The sequence below is a fragment of the Syngnathus floridae genome, chromosome 15, assembly GCF_059516105.1.
Source record: "Syngnathus floridae isolate MCC-2025c chromosome 15, RoL_Sflo_1.0, whole genome shotgun sequence".
Taxonomy (NCBI): Eukaryota; Metazoa; Chordata; class Actinopteri; order Syngnathiformes; family Syngnathidae; genus Syngnathus; species Syngnathus floridae.
In genome coordinates, this window is record NC_142427.1 from 7,166,543 (window position 1) to 7,184,884 (window position 18,342).

At 42.8% G+C, this 18,342-nt stretch overlaps 1 protein-coding gene across 4 annotated transcripts in view; it reads right to left on the reverse strand.

Moving 5' to 3' along the window:
- Positions 1–268: 268 nt before the first annotated feature.
- ncam1a (neural cell adhesion molecule 1a) overlaps positions 269–18,342 on the reverse strand; it is an 89,021-nt gene continuing 70,947 nt past the window's right edge. For 2 of the 4 annotated variants that reach the window (XM_088398604.1, XM_088398603.1), the window contains 11 exons: positions 17,220–17,370; positions 15,688–15,872; positions 15,513–15,609; positions 14,922–15,089; positions 13,508–13,633; positions 10,185–10,309; positions 9,894–10,074; positions 5,387–5,588; positions 5,187–5,303; positions 4,351–4,677; positions 269–3,383 (listed from right to left, as the gene is read on the reverse strand). In XM_088398604.1, the coding sequence (XP_088254730.1) occupies positions 3,275–3,383; positions 4,351–4,677; positions 5,187–5,303; positions 5,387–5,588; positions 9,894–10,074; positions 10,185–10,309; positions 13,508–13,633; positions 14,922–15,089; positions 15,513–15,609; positions 15,688–15,872; positions 17,220–17,370 (1,788 nt within the window). In that variant the 3' untranslated portion in view covers positions 269–3,274. Of the gene's footprint in view, positions 3,384–4,350; positions 4,678–5,186; positions 5,304–5,386; positions 5,589–9,893; positions 10,075–10,184; positions 10,310–11,885; positions 11,934–12,593; positions 12,609–13,507; positions 13,634–14,921; positions 15,090–15,512; positions 15,610–15,687; positions 15,873–17,219; positions 17,371–18,342 lie in introns of all 4 variants that reach the window. The other 2 variants (XM_088398602.1, XM_088398606.1) reach the window with 2 other exon arrangements.

The window sequence follows — 18,342 nt, forward strand, 5'->3', positions numbered from 1 at the left end:
GGGTGGGCATCATTGAGTTTATTTGGAGCATATTCATAATGGTGTATAACCTTTTGATTTTATTTTGTAATAATTTTAATAATTTTGTTTTTGGATTAAGAAGTGTTCAGTTTGGGGGAAATTAGGAATTCTGCTGCCTGTTGGTGGTCAACAAGCATAATTACATCACAAGGACAATCTACTTGTATATTTTTGCTTTCATTAAACAAAAAAAAAATCACCACACAAAATGCATGCATATATAAATAAATCACGAATATAAGAATCATTTGGGTTTTTTTTTCCATTATTTTAATTCATTCATTTTCTTTTATTTCCTTCATTGACATTTCAGAGCTTATGTGAAGCGAAAATGAGCCACTCTGGAGACAAATGACACAAAGCTTGGCCAGAACCAAGACTATGAATACAAACACACAGATGAAGCCTGGCTGCAATGATAATAATATCGCTTTCTATTTTTTTACGTACACGTTGGACAAAAGTGGAGAAGATTAAAAAAAAAAAAAAAAAGAGACCTGAGCAGAAATAAGCATTGCATCTTGGTCCTGTTCAGAGTCACTTAAATTGACCCGATGTACATTTATTTCCGGAAAAAAGCCATGGTTGTGTCTGAAAGGCTTTCAATGGTCTTTTTTTCAGATTTTCTTTTTATATGGAGCTACTGAAATAAAGTCACTTTTCCACAATATTGTAATTTATTCAGAGACACCTCTAAGTGTAATGCAGTAAAGGTATAGGTGGAAAAAAGAAAGACCTGAAAGAACTCACCTTTGACATAGAACAGTGTCAAAAACCCATCACATATACAAGATGCATCTATTATTTTAAGAAGGTCAACAAATATTAAATTAACTGGAAAAAAAAAAGATGGCGAGAAATGCACGCAATTGTGGTCGTATTCAAAGGCACTGTGTCGTTTCCAGTTTGCTCACATCTACGAGTGTGTAATGCATGGCTACGTATGCTAAAAATGCTAACTCTATGAAGGAGGGTGTGTGTGTCTGTGTGTGTGTGTGTGGGGGGGGAAGCAAAAGCCACAATGGACTTGCACATTCACAGTTGCAGTCTGAGAAGGAGCAACTCTGTACAAAATAACAAATACTCATTTACAAAAACCAAAATGTTTTTACAAGGCCAAACAGGTGGAGTGCGCACAGGAAAAGGCCAGCTAGGCCTGACAGCCCGTTGGATAGCACGGCTATGCTAACAGTTTTTGGAGACACTCAGTTTCCAGCCAATTTTTTTTTTTGCGATAACGTGTTTCGTTGCTGTTGACCAAAACCACGCATCTCAAAATCTGTTTTCTTTCTGGTCCAAAACATTTTTTCTCCCCAATTTTTTGTGCGCTTGTTGAAAATTATGCTAGCTATTGTTAATATTCAATAAATAGTTTTAATTACAAAATGTAATTAGTTAAAGATGACAACAAACACTGTTTGCACGCAAAGAGCAATTTACAAATTTTGTCATGTGACGATTTGCAATCTATTGAAACCCAAGAATTCAAAATTTTTCTTGTCCAAAAACAACCCAAACGTTTTTTTTGGGTGGTTGTTTGTAGCTTTAAACTGTGCAGATTGATACCAATTTCCCTTTCAGCAATGTCAAACCAAATTTTTGTCTTGTTTGTTTTCTTATGGCGTGATGCTATTTTATTTTTTTGTTCCCATTTTTAATAAACACTGTCTTTGTTTGCTTGCTTGTTTTTTGTTGTTGGAAAACAAAATAAAACACATTAAAAAATTAAATGAAAAAAAATGGATATTTTCATTGAACTGTATTTGTTTGCTTTTTAATGTTTTTAATTAAAATGGTACCTATAGATCAAGTTAAAAATTTTGTGATTTCTCTGCTCAAGTGTATGACTAAATGTAGCTGTTTTTATTTTATTTTTTTAAATTTGTTTTTGTTTCAACGCTAAATTGATCAAATGTGTCATAACAGATTATTTCGCATGTTTTACACGACAAAAATGTTAGTGGCTTTTAAAAAGAATACACTGTATGTGAAGATTTTGTCAACCACTTAATCATAAAATACATGTCACATCACTGCAGGCATGTAGAAAAACAACAACAGATAACGAAATTAGCAAACGTTAATAGTGTACGTCAGAAGAGATAACCCAAGCAAATTTAAGTTTGGAACCAGAAGACGAATTGGCGGTCGAGGCTCATGCAATAAAAACGACAAAAACGGAAAAAATGGTTGAATAATTCCAACGTCGGAAAGTGAACGGCAAATGTCATCGTAGACGGTTTTGCGTAATATCATTTTAGACTGGAGTCATACTTTGATGGAATCCTCAAAAAAAAAAAAAAATCACATAACATTATCACAATAAGAACCCAATGACAGCAACATGTACAGAAATACAGTAACTTTGCAAAAAACACAACCCAAAAAATGGCATGCTAACAGAATGGCTAAATCCGACAAACACTTGACAAAAAAAAAATAAAAGCTAAATAGGCAATAATGTCCCGCATATTAATTCATGAACACAACAAAAGGGCCAAGTCACACAAACGGTGCCAATGCAACAAAAGTGTTTTTTTTTTTTTTTTTTTACTTGAAGGCAGTTATTCGTGAAATAAAGCTACAGTCCAACAGAGTCAAATCCCGTCCGTATTTGAGATGGTACGAAGGAGCATTAGAGAGCCACGCAGAAGAGAAAAAGTGAATAGTAAATTATCGCGAAAAAGCCAGAGAAAGTTGCAATGTTACGAAATTTCGGTCGCAATAAAATGAGAAAAAATGAACGGAATGTTTTTTTTTCAATGCTGAAAATTCTTAATGTTGCAAGATTTTTTTGGTGTGAAAATGAACACTACTTTCCATAAGATATTTATCTTTCCTGTAAACTACAATGCCATATATTTTTTTTTAGATTCCGAATGATACTTTTGTAAAATTGATCTCATTCCTGTAAATTTTTACTTTCTCTCTAAGGCCCCATTTCAGCGTGGCGCCCACACACGGAGTGTGTGTTGCCAGAGGACAGTAGACTAAAAATGTTTCTTTTAAATGCTATAAGGCATGTGCATCAAAGTCTTTACATTTTGTTGGCCCAAAGACACTAAAAGACAAGACGCCCCGCCCCGTTTTGTGACTGCTTTACCGTTTTCCTTTACCATTGGGACGGCGGGGCTTGCGTGTGAAAATTTAGTCGAGGTTTCAGTGACTGTGACCCTTAACCCACCCCCCACAACCCCCTCCCACCTGCTTAGACCCTCAAAAGCCAAGCCCAGACCCCCCCCGGTCTTCCCGATTACGCTTTGCTCTCGTTGCCGTTGGTCTGGGGCGCCTCGTTGGGGACCGTCTTCACCTCGGCCGCGGTGTTGTTGGCCTCCGTCTTGACGTCGTCCTTGGTTTTGCCACTGGAAAGACACAACGCAAGGGAGGCTTCTGTTAGCTTTTGTCAAAGCCTTTTGAGGTAAATTGGGTTTCTCTCGCCCTCCTTTCGGAAGCGAGTTTCACACATAATGGGATCAGGCCGCCGATCCCGGGCGGAGCCACGCATCGGAATGACAGCAGCGGCCATGACGGCCGCCGTGCAAATGAAGACACGGGAGACACAATGAAAGGCAAAAAGAGCTGACCTACAACGCAAACTACACAAACGAACAAGAGGATTAGCGGGCCGTCTGGACCGACACGCCGTTAGAAATGCCCTTGTTGTTGACGTACGCTTGGAGAAAAGCTGAAAATAACAGCTGACGCGGAACTCTGTCGGATTAAGAGGAGAGGAAAAAAAAAGAAAAATGAGGTCAGCATTCTGTTGGGAATAATGTGCCTCGAAAATAGCTTGAAAGGGTTCTAAAAATATAGCCATTTAAAATTAATTACAGGCTTTCATTCAATATAGCTTCCTTGTTTGCAGGAATGAATAGATAGAAAGGCCATATCTGGCAGATGAATACTGATCGAAATCAAGGTTTACTTTCAATTTGAACAATAGAGGGCAGCCCGTCATTGCAATCAGAGCCATCTTAGTTTGGAGTCCCCTCCAAAAACATTGGAAAAGCAAGATCTTTATTTTTCAATGGATTGTTTTATATGTAATGCCTGAAAGTGATTTTCAAACAAACACTTTACTGTAATTAGCATAGCGTAATTAGCATAGTGCAATTCATTTAGCGCCGGTTAGCATTAGGACGAATTCAACTAATGAAACAAAATTTCAGAACGTTAGTTTGGGTTATAGAAAGCTGAAAAAAAAATAATAATACATGCGTTTGATATATGCATACACACGCGCACACGCACACACACACACACACACACACACACACACACACATACATACATATCTATATTAAATATACATCATGCAGACATTCATACTCATTTTGGGGGCGTGTGGTGGCATCTCTGCTGGGGGAGTGAGGTGGGTCCTTAGTCGAGCCATCGATTTGAGTCGGGGGTCTGTTGGGGGCCTCGCACTGCTTCTGCGGCCCCTCGCCGTTGGCCCTGACCGGCTCCGAGACGGGGACAGCTTTAGGAGTGTCGCTCAGGTCGACCAGTGGGGTCTGGCTTTCGACCGTGCCCGACTGTGCGGACGGGTTGCTTTTCGGGGGGTTGTCTTTGGGCAGACTAAAGCTCTCTGCGAGCGAATTAGTAGCATTGGAAAGGAGCGGTGCTGCTGGGGAGGCGGCATCGGCGGCAGCGGGCCTGTTTCAGGGGGGGTTAAAGGTGAGGAATGGTAGCACCGGCAGAAAGGTGAGAAAATAAAGAAGGGGGAAGAGGAGGAAGAGTTTAGGGTGAGTGAGCCAGTCAAACACAAAGATCGACACAATCCAAATGTGAGGAGGATAAAAACAAGACAGAAACCGCTTGTAGGGCGAAAAAAAAATGAAGCAAATGTCAGGGGTGACGATGATGAAGCTAATTTCATTTTGTGCAAAATATTCCTGAATTGTTGTTTGAAAATTATTTTCCTTTATTCCTTTTGTCAAACATGAGAAAATCTCGCTAGAACTGGTGCCATAAAATGTAGCCTTAATTTTGAAGTACGTTCAAATCTTGGAACATATGATTTTTTTTTTTTATACACTATTGGAACAACAAAATACTACTTTGAATACAGAGAATTTTGAATTTTTTTTACATGCATGATTCAAACAAAACTGTTTTGTTTTCTTTACCAAGATGGCGGTCGCCAAGTCAACATTTATACTCACTCAGGTTCTGTCAGAGGCGTGGTCTCATTTGGCTCAGTGGGTCCGACTCCCTCTTGGTTCTGTGTTGGCTCTTCCTCCGTTCTCACCTCCACAATGGGCTCCTTGGACTCATCCTTCCTGTTGGTACAAGAAACGAGAACTGGTCAGCCTTCTTCCTCTACAGGACCTCAAGCTTAATTGTGTTTTTTTTCAGGACTCACGTGAAGGCAGCCTTGCCCTCCTCGATGTCCTTGCTCTTGGCTCCCGGGCCGGCCTTCCCACAGAAGTTGATGGCGATGCACATGAGGACGCCGCACTTGTTGAGGAAGTAGCAAGTGACGTCCACGGCCACCAGCAGCACGAAGAAGACCACGATGAGGATGCCCACGATGGCGCCTGTGCTCAGGCCGGAGCCCGAGGCGCCTGGAAAGGTGAGGAGGGAAGGACCAGTAAGAAACGCTGTCAATCATTCACACATTTTCTTGGATTGACCAATACCGGGGCTTCATTCTATTTGCAGAATGCCTTTAAGGAAGGTCACCGGCATGGCGGTGGCTAACGATTTACATGGCCTGCGTTACTGTCACCATGAGTGATAACACCTCTTTTCCTCCAAATACATTTTCCAGCAACACATGCTCAATTGATTTCTAATTGGACGCCGAGGCCTCGCTTTGCACTGCCTGGTAAACACACAACAATGCTCTCCCCCCCAACCCGCCAAGACGTTTCATTTACATTTTAACAGGCGCAATAAATCATGCGGTGTGCGTTCAGAAATAGAGGTGACGGCGGCGGTGTAGCACTAGGATGTCGGGGGGAGCATAAATCAGGAAGTGTCACGATGGACATCGCAGACATTTCTCTTCCCGGCGCTTGTCAGCTAGCGGCGTGCGATAAGCCTCAGCTGCGCTGAAAACCTTTTGCCAAAAAAGCAATCGATACAGCACTAAGATGACGCTTTACATGACTGGACGACGCCTAGGAGTGACAGCTAATGATTTTCCTTTCACTACTTCTATCCAGGTAGTCCAGCGGGCTGCTTTGACATCACTTTGAATGTTAATGAACCCCCAGCAGATTTGGAAAGTAGAAGTTGAGTGTATGGAAAGACAGGATGGCCCAACGATAAAATGAGTGACAGCGGATAGAGGAGACGGCTGGGAGGACGTCAGGCGACTTTCCAGGTGGACCTGAGCCACGCGACGTCCTCTCACCGAGGAAGGAGACCTGGAGAGAGGACAGACAGAGTGTGGAAACCAAGAAGGAAAACGACTCGCATGCAGAAAGACGCAAGGACAGCAGACAAAAGACCCAAATGATATTGCGACTTTAATTTTGGAGTTTGCGTGGAAAAATGCACATGAAGAAATTCCAAGAGAAAAAATAAGCAAAGATTTTCCAGGTAGGCTGTCTAGTCACCATGACCACAAGGGATGACAACCGCTGACGTGTTTTTTACCGCATCAAACCGTTGTCGGTTTTGGACGAAGGGTTGTCTGGAAACTGCCGCTAAATGATTGATGAGCATCCGGAGGGAAGCAGATACCCGAGCGCCAACCCCACCCTTCCTCCTTTCATTAGCGGGTGCCATGTTTTAATTAGCGAGGCTGAGGAAACAATCACTGGGCGCATCTGTTTGATTAAAGGAAAAATGTACACGCGTTTCGCTAGCGCTCAGTTGTCACATGCATTTTTCTATCGTGTGCCCTCGCGCAGCTAATTGCTTGTCAGCGTAACCCAAAGGGGACAATAACATAAATACATAAAATAATGCCGCCTGCCACAAAAAAAACTTTTGTGGTTTCAACTTTGATGGACGCATTCTACACTCAAGCTGACAAAAATCAAATTTCTTTGGTGAAAGAAAAACAGACACACTTTATTTCCACCACCCCAACAACGCTTACATTGAAACACACACAGATATGTACTTACAAAAATGTCTTCAAACCAAAAAACATTTCACATAATCCAAAATGATGCTCCTTTTCATCTTTTTGATAGCGATGCACTGATTTTCAACCCCCGAGACATTTCTTGTATAAAGACAAAACGAGTGAAAATAACAGCTGATTTCTGGGATTTCATTCTGAAAAGATTATGTACACACAAATTCCATTCCATTCTCCTTTTCTCCTTTCAAGGCGTTTTTTTCAAAATGTGGGGAGAACAAATAAGTGCAGCAGAATTGATTTAATGTTCTAATTTGGAGTGTATTCCTCCTGCTTTAAACACATTCATAATGCTTGACTAGAGGGTGGGGGGGGAGTGGGGGGCGCTATGCGTCATGCTCTCTTCATGCTCTTCGGCCAAGAGAAGGAGAAGAAGAAATAAAAGCCTCTTGGCATCAGTCCAACAACTGCACAATCACACAATCATGTGACTCTCAAGTTCACTTTAAGGCATTATGAATGTGTTACGTATTCCTAACTCAACGCCACCCGTTATCCGACTTGCAAAATAAAAGTAACTAGGGATGGGCATTCGAGAAGAGGGGAAATGCTTTAAAAATATTTTTTGTCATCCCTGTTTTGATGTGAGCTGCCATTTTGAGGCTGCAGATCAACTTCCCAACTTAAGACTGCAAAATGTTGAAGCCACAATCAATAGCGACGGGATTGCTAATGGTCAATAAATCCATTCTTATGCCCATCCCCAACTTTGGACCAGGGGTGTCCAAAATGTTTAGTAAACATGCGGGAGCAATTGAATTTATTACACAATTGTGTAATTGATCGAAAAAAAAAAATGTTTTCAGCTTTTCATTCTAGATACGACAAAGCAAAAATGATTTTGCAATGATGGGCGAGTTAAAAATATAAGCAAAGGGGCCAAAATTGGAAGCACTTTGGACACCCCTGATATAGAAAGTCCTTCCATATAGTCATATACAATACAACAAGAAAACGGAACAGAAAAAAAAAGAATCAGCCTACTCATAATCCCGCCAAAGAAAATTTATGCACGTACAGAGCAGCACCCTGTCATAATAATAATTATCATCGGAAAAGCAACATCTTGGACTCGTCATCTTGTTTCAATCTTGTTTGTGGCTGCGCAAGGCTCAAAAAGGCATAAAAGCGTAAAAGGGGGAGGTGGGGGGGGGGTCTTTGTCAAAGCCAACAAACGGGTTTTCCTTTCCTCCCTTCTCCTCGGATGAAATCAGTTTTACCAGAGCCAGAGCGCAGCCAGCGAAGTGGAGAGCAGAAGAGCTGCCAAACTGTACGTTGCGCAATGGCAACCCAGCGTCGCTGCGGAGATTTCCAAAAGGCCGCAATTCAAGTGCCACACAAGAACAAGAAACACCAGTGATGGGTGCGGATGACAAATGTCCACAGGTGACCCGAGCCCCCCAACATTGCCCCCAGTCCGGCCGGACAGGACAAGACAAGGACAAGACAAGACGCACAACGAGAACAGGGTGGAAACAACAAGGGGGGGAGAGGAGTGAAGAGAAAGGGGGGAGAGGGGGAGAAATAGGAAAAAAAACAAAGTCAGAAATACAGAAATACAAACCCTGAAAGGTTAGAAGAGATTTAAGGAGTAAAGAAAAAAAAAGAAGCCATAGCATGTTAGTAGTTAGCAAGGCAGATGGTTTATGGCAAGCATGAGTGGAAAGAGTGGGGCCATGGTGAAAAGACTGTAAAATCTAATTCAATATAGTAATTGAGATTCAATACGCCATTATTATTTTTTTTTTTATCATGGTCCTTGGTATCAAACGCAAGCATCATTAGTTTAAAATTCATTTTCAATAAAACACTCAACATGATGACTTCACATCAGCCAAGTGCATATTTGCTTTTTGATGAGTCCAAAAAAGCTGGATTGTTTTGAAATTAGGCAATGACATGAAAAGCTCTTCCCATAGAAATGAAGAAAAATAAGACTTTGGGGTGAGGATGGGCGAATTTTTGTTTTTGTTAAGACTTTTCTAAGTCTGCGGTGCATTGTGGCGGGGAAGCGGACCAACGGCAACATTATTGCGCAACAGCAACACCGTGACTGCTGGAGTAGAGCCTTTAATGGAGAAAAAAAAAATGTTCTCGCTATATTGCTGGCTGGACGATTCGACCGTAGATTAGCGTGATGCCGAGCGCTGCAGTTGCGGAAACCTTCTTGCGCTATTTACTCAATGGTTATCTTGCTTAGCCTGGCCACCGTGAGGTGCCTTCTGAAATGCAAATCCACTTCTCTTTGGTGAAGGTATCGCTCAAGAATCTATATTCTAAATATCAACCCAAACACTATGCTCTCCATATAACCTCCACAGACAATATATTAGATACCCCTGCATGATGTCACCATCGTATTTTCAATTCAGTAGTGGTGCTGCTCAAATATTAATTGTGAAAGCATGTTCTTTCATATTGATCAGCAAATAAAATTGAACATTTATGAGACATTTGGAGGAAATATAGCATGATCATAAATGCACTTATGCAACTAAAACAAATACCGAGCAATCATATAAGAACAGCCAAACCATTGAAAAAATGGAAATAATAATAATAATAATAATAATAATAATAATAATAAAGGCCTGATTCGTTCGCTGTTTAAAAAAAAGGCAATGGCGTTGGCCATGGTGTTAAAAAAATAAATAATAATAAATAAATGTAAATAATAAAAGCTCTACCCCGAATTAATGCCTGCTGTTTGTGTGTATGTGTGTGTGTTTGTGTGTGTATGTGTGTCTCGAGCGAGGCATAAAGACTAGCGTACCTGGCATGGTGGTGGGTTCTGTGGCCGTTCTAAAGGACAGGATGCCAGGCTCGGATTTGCCCTTCTGGTTGACCGCCACAATCCGGACCTCGTACTCGGTATTCCAGTCCAGTCCGCTCAACACCACGTACTCGCTGCTGCGCGGCATGCGGATCTCGGGTTTCCAGTCCGACACGTGCTTCTGAGGAAGGAAGCGGCAACATTTTCTAGCTCGCTCGAAAAAAGAAAACGTGATGGATTTTGGATGAATGCTGCAAAATAACGCAAACGAGGCAACTGGAAAAGACTTACGGCCTTGTATCGGACCAGGTAATGATTAATGGGGGAGCCGCCATCGTCCTGCATGATCCAGTTGACCTTAAGAGCGTTGCCCTGATTTTGAACCATGGCCTCCAATTTCGGGGTGCTGGGTTCCCCTACGAAGAGTAAATGAGAGTAAACAGACGCTCATTAAGCCTGAATAAATGTCACGCTTAAAAGTCTCAATCTCACTTGAAATGTCCTATATTGCAAGCCTCCACCTCACATCTGATCAATATTGGAATGTTTGCCTATGGCGGTTAATAAACAGCCGCTCGAAAATGGTTAGGAAATGCAATATCGGTGTTAGTGACATTTTAAATTCCAGGCTGCGCGTTCCGGTTAGCGTGACGGGAATGTTAGCGAAGCGGCTCAAAAGGGTGACGGGCAGGCCAGGCACACAGTATTGTTGTCCAGAAGTCATGTTGCTTCTTTTGTTGGTGTTGTTTTCAGATGCTCAAAGTGACAAAGAAAATTGTGAGGGGAAATAGAAGGCGAAGAAGAAAAAAAGGTTTATGGTGCTCGGGGCACTGTGTAAATAATACCATAGGCACTCATTCTGAAACATATTTTTCTGATTTATGGGGATGGATAAGACATGGCAGTGATGACACACAAACAGGGTTTTCTGTGAGAATCAAAATAGAAGAGAAGAGGAAGCGGGAGAAGAGGAACAAGGCATCGACTTGCATGCAGCACTGGCGTCATTGGTTGTCCAATCAAATACGATTCGCAAGGAATAGGAAATTAAAAATAATGTATACAATTAAGGATTATCGGGCGGGGGAGCACAATGGGGTAATTGTGTTCCAAAATAATTAATAAAATATATTGCAACATAAATCAATTGAGCAACAAAACAAGCAAATCAAACTTTTTTTAAGCAAATTTTAGAATCATTTTTTTAACGATGGGATGATTATATATATCGTGAGGCATTACCGGCATATTCAAATGAGAGACATTAATAAAACAGCAATGAATAAATAAATGAATAACATGTCTGCTTTCAAAGAGCTAACTCAACCTGGAAAAAAAATGCACTTTTATCAAGGTCACACTCTAAAAAAAGTCAATGCAGTGACGATCTATCAAGTAATCAAACGTTGGACGTGAATGAGCGATTACAAATGACGCTGAAATGGCCTCGTCGACCAAAATGTGCTCCTTAACGGTCTGCAAATAATGAACATAAGTTACCTTCTGTTGGACGGTGATGGAGACATCATCAGCACCATGCAAGAGCCACATGTCAAAGTCACATGATTGGTCGACGTGGTCAATATGGGGGCGGGGCATGGGCGGGAAGGGTGGGGGGGGGTACAAAAAGGAAAACATTTATGGAAATGATGAAAATGTTAACGTAAAAAACAAAAACAATGTTGCACACATAATGAACACACACACAAAAGATTTTTTTTCAACACAAATGAAGCTTAATTAGAAGCTTAAATTAAATTAAGGAGGACTGTTCCGGTGACCTGCGCTAATGCTTTGAATTCGACAACCGCTGTTTGAGGAAATATGCTCCGTTTGATAGGAATAATAATGCATAAATTCCATGCCACACGTTTCAAATATGCAGTTAGTAAATCCACCGATATCCCGGCCCATTTGATACTAAGACAACTCTCCAAACCAACGCGAAGCTAGTCAGCAAGCAAACAGTAACGAGCACGGTGGCATACTCACTAAGCGCCGTAACGGTGGTAACGATAAGGGGCGGAGCCTCTGATGATGCTGAAAAATGGTGGAACACATTGTCCATTTGCTACACTGCGACAGAGAATCTTGTACTTTTAGCACGTTGTGGCTCATTTGAAATAGCAACAAAACAAAAAAAACCCCAAATCCACCAATTATTAAATGACAAATAACCTTTAACATTTTCGGTAGCCACATTTGCAACATTTGGGGGGAATTGATAAAGGCTAGGCCACTTTTTGTATCATGCATATTTGAGCCAAGAACCAAATGTGCATCTCATCGGAATAAACATAACATTAAAAGGACTGAAAATAGAAGTGCACTCCTACCAGTGCTAACAAGCACAAGAAAGATTTGTGAGAATTGGAGCTCTTTAAAGCGTAATCCTTGCGGGGAAGATTTAAATGCAAAGATGTCCGGCCTTTAACATTACGACCAGTAAGTACCTCATTGATTTCCTTATGATAATACACCTCGGTTCCCAGTCGCGTGTACCTCATTTAACGACCTTGCTCAAGCCCAATTTGCAATTTACTGAACGACAGGAAGAGATGTTAAAGGGGAGAAATACAAGCTAAGCTACAGATTCAATCTAGCGCACGGCCTTTAGAGAAAAGGAACGGAATGTCATTTGAAGAAAAAAAAAAAGCGGGGAAAAGAAAGCGGACGGACAGACAGACAGGGGAAACTTACGTGTGAATAAAAGGCCTGAGAGCTCCGATGGAAAACATAAGAGACGAAAACAACCGGAAAAGAGACGGACACAAACAAACAAAAAGAAAGAAGAAACAGAAACAATGAAAATGAGAAAACTCCCAAAAGAGGTTTTTGGGAGGATGACTCGGAGCGGGACGCTTTTTACTCGGCATTACCGCAAAGTGGTGGGAAAATCTCGTAAAGTAAGGTGTCGAGGAGACGAGCGGACGGACGGACGGACGGATGGAGGGAGGGCTGGTATGGATTTAAAACAAAGAGTCCGAGATTTATTTATGAGCCCTGAAGGGGGCCTGGGAAAACTCAGTCGTGGATCAATATGTTAAAAGAGATCCGTGTGGGTGGCTGTATGTGTGCGCTTTAGATATGTGTTAGCGGCCATAGATACAAAGACAAATATATGATGGTAGTTTTCGCATTATAAATGCAAATGACTGTAGATTAAGCCAAACAAACCAGGAGCGACTTGTCATTTGTCTGTTTTTGCGGTCGTGGTGCTTTTTTTCTTTTTTTTGAAGTAAGCAAATAAGCGCTACTGTTCGCAAAAATATGCAAAGCCATCGTAATTAAACTGACAACTTGCTAGCGACAACGCAAACACGACCAGTAAAGTAGGCGTATTTCATTTGGTTTCATTTAGCTCGTAAGACAAAACAATTACAGCATTCTCGCGATAAAGAGATTCATAGACAGGCACACAACCTTATCAAATAATTGATCGGAAAGGTCATCAAAGGCTCATCTCGAGCCGACACCGCGAACGAGATGACTAAACCTACGTCCGTGACTTTGTGAACAATAACATTCTCTTTGAATACTTTTAGATTCAATATGCGGTGTGGTGAAAGCTTCAGTCCATTTTCAAAAGGTTTCATGATTTTGGAGGTACGTACGGATGGGTCCGGTCTTGAATTTGACGACGGCGCTGCTCTCGCCTTCGCCTTTGCCGTTGATGGCGGACATCTTGACCTCGTAGTTGGTGTCAGGCGTCAGGCCCCCGATGGTGAGCTCATTCAAGTCTGTTGGAGAGAAAATTGACATTTACATGAAACAAACTTCCAACAGCAACCATGATGAAATGTTTTCGACGAAGTTCGTTTCCCTGCAGGAACATGCTCCCGACGATAAAATAACGAAATGCACATTATTGACACGGGTTAGCATCAGTCTGCTTGTTGCTAACAGTCAAGCCAGTGTTTGTTTATACAGCCAAGAGGCGAAGATGATTTTGAATTTCAAATTTTGAAATCACTCTTTCATGAGGTTTGACTGAGACACCCAAAGAAGGTAGGTATGTCAGTTTTGAAGCGTTATTATTTAATGATGGATCTTGTGTGGGATCTGGCCTCCATCTCAACATGTGGCAGTACTTTTTTTAAACATGTGATGGCAGTCCTGCTTTTTATCAGCAAGAGCATGCCAGCATCAACAATACACTTTGGCTCATCTCACAAAAGTGAAGACTTTTTTCACAGTAGGTGCTGCTGTTTTGGGTCAAAAATGGAATCGGAGGTAACTTAAATCAGTGTGGGCCAACAATTGCTGATGTGTAGTGAATTTATTTCTTAATTGGAAGTGTCTGTTCTGGTAAAAATTTTTATTACAAGTAAAATTTTTAGGGACGTGACAAGAGTTGACGCAAATGCAGCTTTTGGCGTTTATGTCTGTTTTGGTCAGCCTTTTCTTCACCCAAAGTGGGTTTTATGACTGTTAAGCGCCAACCGGGCTGGGCTTTATTGATTTAATTAAAGGGCTTTTTTGCGTTATTTCTGAATTTACCAATGAATGTTGAGCACATGCGACAGGGAAATGCAAAGTGCATCCCTTTACGCATCAGTTTACATGACAGGCGGCTCTCGGACCGTGAGATGACAGCAACCGGCAAGCAAAGCCGTTGACAGATACGCCCCATGCGGCAAAACGGGACAGGAAGCATTCAGATATGTCAGCGCCGCAGCATCTCGACGGGACGGGGCTATTATCTGGGGCCCGAAGCCGACTGTCATCTCAGGCTCGCTCTTGGCCAGACGTCGGGCCGCGTGTAACTCTGTCATGTTTGGATTAGCTCCTGGTGATAGCTCAAGCGGTATCTGCCCCTCCTTCTGCCACGTCAAAGAATCTGACTTTTTGTTTATCCGCAAAAAAGCTGATGGAAGGGAATCGTTGACCGTGTGGTTCGCATCAAGTTCGGGCTTACCGTAATTGAGAGCGGATGCGTCGATAGAAACGTGAGCGAGCGTCGATCGGTGTTGCCTAGCAACCACGCTTGCGCATTGTCAATTAATCGATCAAAATGATTTGTTTCACCTTCTGTGGCATCGTAGTCCCTTCCGGTCCAATCCTGGCCGTCCGAGCGCCATTGTAATCGATATTTTATGATGGGCACACCTCCGAACGAGACAGGCTCGTCAAACTCCACCGCAGCCGAGCTGGAGAAAGGCTCAACCCGTTGGATCTCTGGTGACGATGGCACTTCTGCAATGGAAAATTTCGGGATCAAAACTGGGTTGACTTTGTACCTCCATTCCGGGTCGGTTTTGAATGTACAGAACGTTAACATGGAAAAGACGGGGTCGAGTATTAAAATTTGACACCCGAGTCCTGACTTTAGGAACTATTATTACACACAGAGTGTCTGGCTTCCATTGTGGCTCTGATAAGCGCTTCTAAGGTGGCTACATCTCAGCGTCAACCACATTCCGTATCTGTGTCATGTCAAGGAAACAGATAGTTGGACTCGAAGGCAAAAGGGTCAAGGGTCGAAAGGGTTAACATTCAGGTACATTTTTGGGTTACAGGAGTAAACCTCAGGAGCTGGATGACAGCAAGAAGAGCACCAGCAAGCCGGAACTTCTCTAAACCAGATCCTCTCGTTTGTCAAGTGATAAAAACCCGAACCTGCTTGGATGAGGATGAACTCCTTGGACTCTGTCCCCATCATATTGGTTGCCGTGCAGTTGTAGCTTCCAAAGTCACTCTGAGATTCAGGGGACACCTGAACACACCGTTCCAAAACAAACATTTGACAACTGAAGTGTATCCTGAGACAGAGAGATGTTGTCCACAGTGTTACCTCTAGGTGGCTGCTACTCTGCGTGCTGTAGATCTTCACGTTGCTGGTGTTGACAGAGGGCACCTGGAGGCCATCTCGGAACCAGGTGACAGACGCCCCGGGGTGGGCCTCCACCCCGCAGCTGATGTTGGCCGGGTTCCCCTCCCACGTGTACACCGCCACCACCCCCAGAATCTTTGGTGCGTCTGCAATTTCACACCACAGTTAACGCCGGCTAACCCGGAACTTATTCGGTTCTACGACTCGAAGGAAACTACTAAGTGCTTCCATAAAGAAACTATTGCACTCCAATCATTCTTTGCGTGAACAATCCACAGGGTGAGCGGAGGTCACTGAGCCAAATGTGACCATGCTGAGTCTTTTATTGCACATTTTTCATTTCCCTCAAGACACCCAGCAGCGTTTGTTGTGGTTACCAGACTGAAAAACCATCCAAGAAATTGTCCCCAAATGAATGGTCATTTATGTTGTTAAAGCAAAGCTATTGTTATCCGGCCGAGGGGAAATAGACAAGTCCCGTCTGTCGAAGATCAGCGTCTATTCACCGGCGTGGCAAAAGGTTTGACATGCAAGTCACGTGGAGAGCTCAAGTTTAAATAAAGGCCAACAGCTTTGAGCTTTCTCCTGATGGCAAAAAAGAAACGCTCGGCTGATTTCAGTGAGATGTTGCGAGTCTTATTGATTTGTCTGCCAACTGCTGCAAACAACAATGGAGGAGGCGGGAGAGGGAGACCCTGAAAAGTTGCCTGGATGCTGTCAAACTCCATTTCGCTGGAGCTCATCGTGGAAGATTCCCAATTGATGAGGTATCACGGGTAAAGAATGTCAGCGCCTGAACTCAGTCCGCCATGATATTTGAGGTATTCCACCCTTGACTCCAGTTAATCTGTCCGGAGCTCTCATTGACGTAGACCAAAGATCATTCCTGACAGTCAGCTGGATGAAAAACCAAAATGATAATCATTTTAGACCTCAGCAAATGCTTGCTCTGCTGTGGAAGAACAATCAAGGGGCGCTTTAGGACACCATTCCATAGGGTTCCTCCATAGAAATACAGAAATAACCCAGACCATTCAAGATCTTGACTTGTACAGTTAGCATCAATGGTGTTCTTGTGCCACACAGTCCTTAGAAACACTAGTTGAGAATTGTGACCGATGAAAAGGACCCATGTAGAGATTTGATCTTTAAGCTCAGCTACATCTTGTGCTGGTGTTATCTAAAATCAATTGGGCTCTCGCTCCTCCTCTGCATAATAATCCAGGAATGTTTAAGGATTGCTGCTCAGTGCCTAGCTTTGATCTGATGACCGTTTGGCTGCCTTTTGTCACATTTCTAAATTGGAAGAGTCCTTCCATCAATAAAGCAGAACCAATTATGCGGAAGAGCAGCAAAGGCTTGATGCTTCAGTAAAGGTTGGGAATCGCCCTCTCTAAGTTCTCAATGTTTGTAAAAGTCTCGGATTGCGACTACTTAAAGCGAAATCTCGGCCTCAGATCATTTTAGATCTTTAGATTGGCAGGAAGACTTACAGCGAACCTCCAGGTACACAGGCTGGTTGTCCTGACCGATGGAGTTGCTGGCGGTGCACAGGTATTCCCCGGCGTATGTGAAGTCGACGTTTTTCAAGAGGAGGGAGGACACCCGGGCGTGGCTGCGGACCACGATGTTTCCGTCGTGGCTCTGCGAGCGAGAAGAGACAAAAGGAAACCAATTGTGAAACGAGATCGCGCATCGATTCCGATCGGGAAAACCAAGCACTCTCCTGGAAAGACAGAAATACCGGACGTTAAACGTGGACTGTTAGAACAAACACAACTGAGAAATTGGTGCACGTGGACACAAATTAAGATTTTTCAGTGAAGTGGTTAATTGGTGGGCTTCGTTTTGGTGGATGACGTAAGATGTTATGAATGGATGAAAAGGAGCAAGCACAGCATCATTAAGTAGAATTCTGGAGAACTGTGCTTACAAGGCATAGAATAACGGTTCAATGCCAACGATGTCATTCATCCACACTGCCTGAATGGTGTCGACATTAACGGTAGCTCGGGGCAGGTTTCGACGATCGCCCCCGGACGACTGATTGTCGGCTCCATCCTTTAACCACAAACACCACTTCGAGACTTTACGGCGACACTCGCCGGCGCCTTTTGATTGATGATCTCGTAGACGCATTCGACCACGGAGCAGCGGCTAAAGATGGTGCGAGATCAATGCCAATGCGATCGATGAGAGGGCATGGATCAATCGGTGATTTTCTTCGGAGGTACAGCTAACTATCTGACAGTTACGGTTCTACACGGCCGTTTCTGAAGGTCCAGCGGATTGAAAACACTGGGATTGAAAACGCGATTTCAATGGTGGCTTGAATGCCACCTCACCTGTCGAGATAAGAACATGGTGAGAACAGTGCAAACTGGAAAGGTCAAGACACTTACTTCCTTTCCCCCAGTATCAACACTCATCTACTGACAAAGGGCAACTTCTTGATGTCTAAATCTACTCGACTAGCTAGTGGTCTAAATTTGCCAAACTGGGACCAAAACCAAATAGCAGCAATTCTCATTTTTTAATTTCATGAACTAAAATCGGAAGAAAAAACAGTTTCTATCAAAAACGACTATCCCAACAAGAGAAGGAATAGAAATTTCA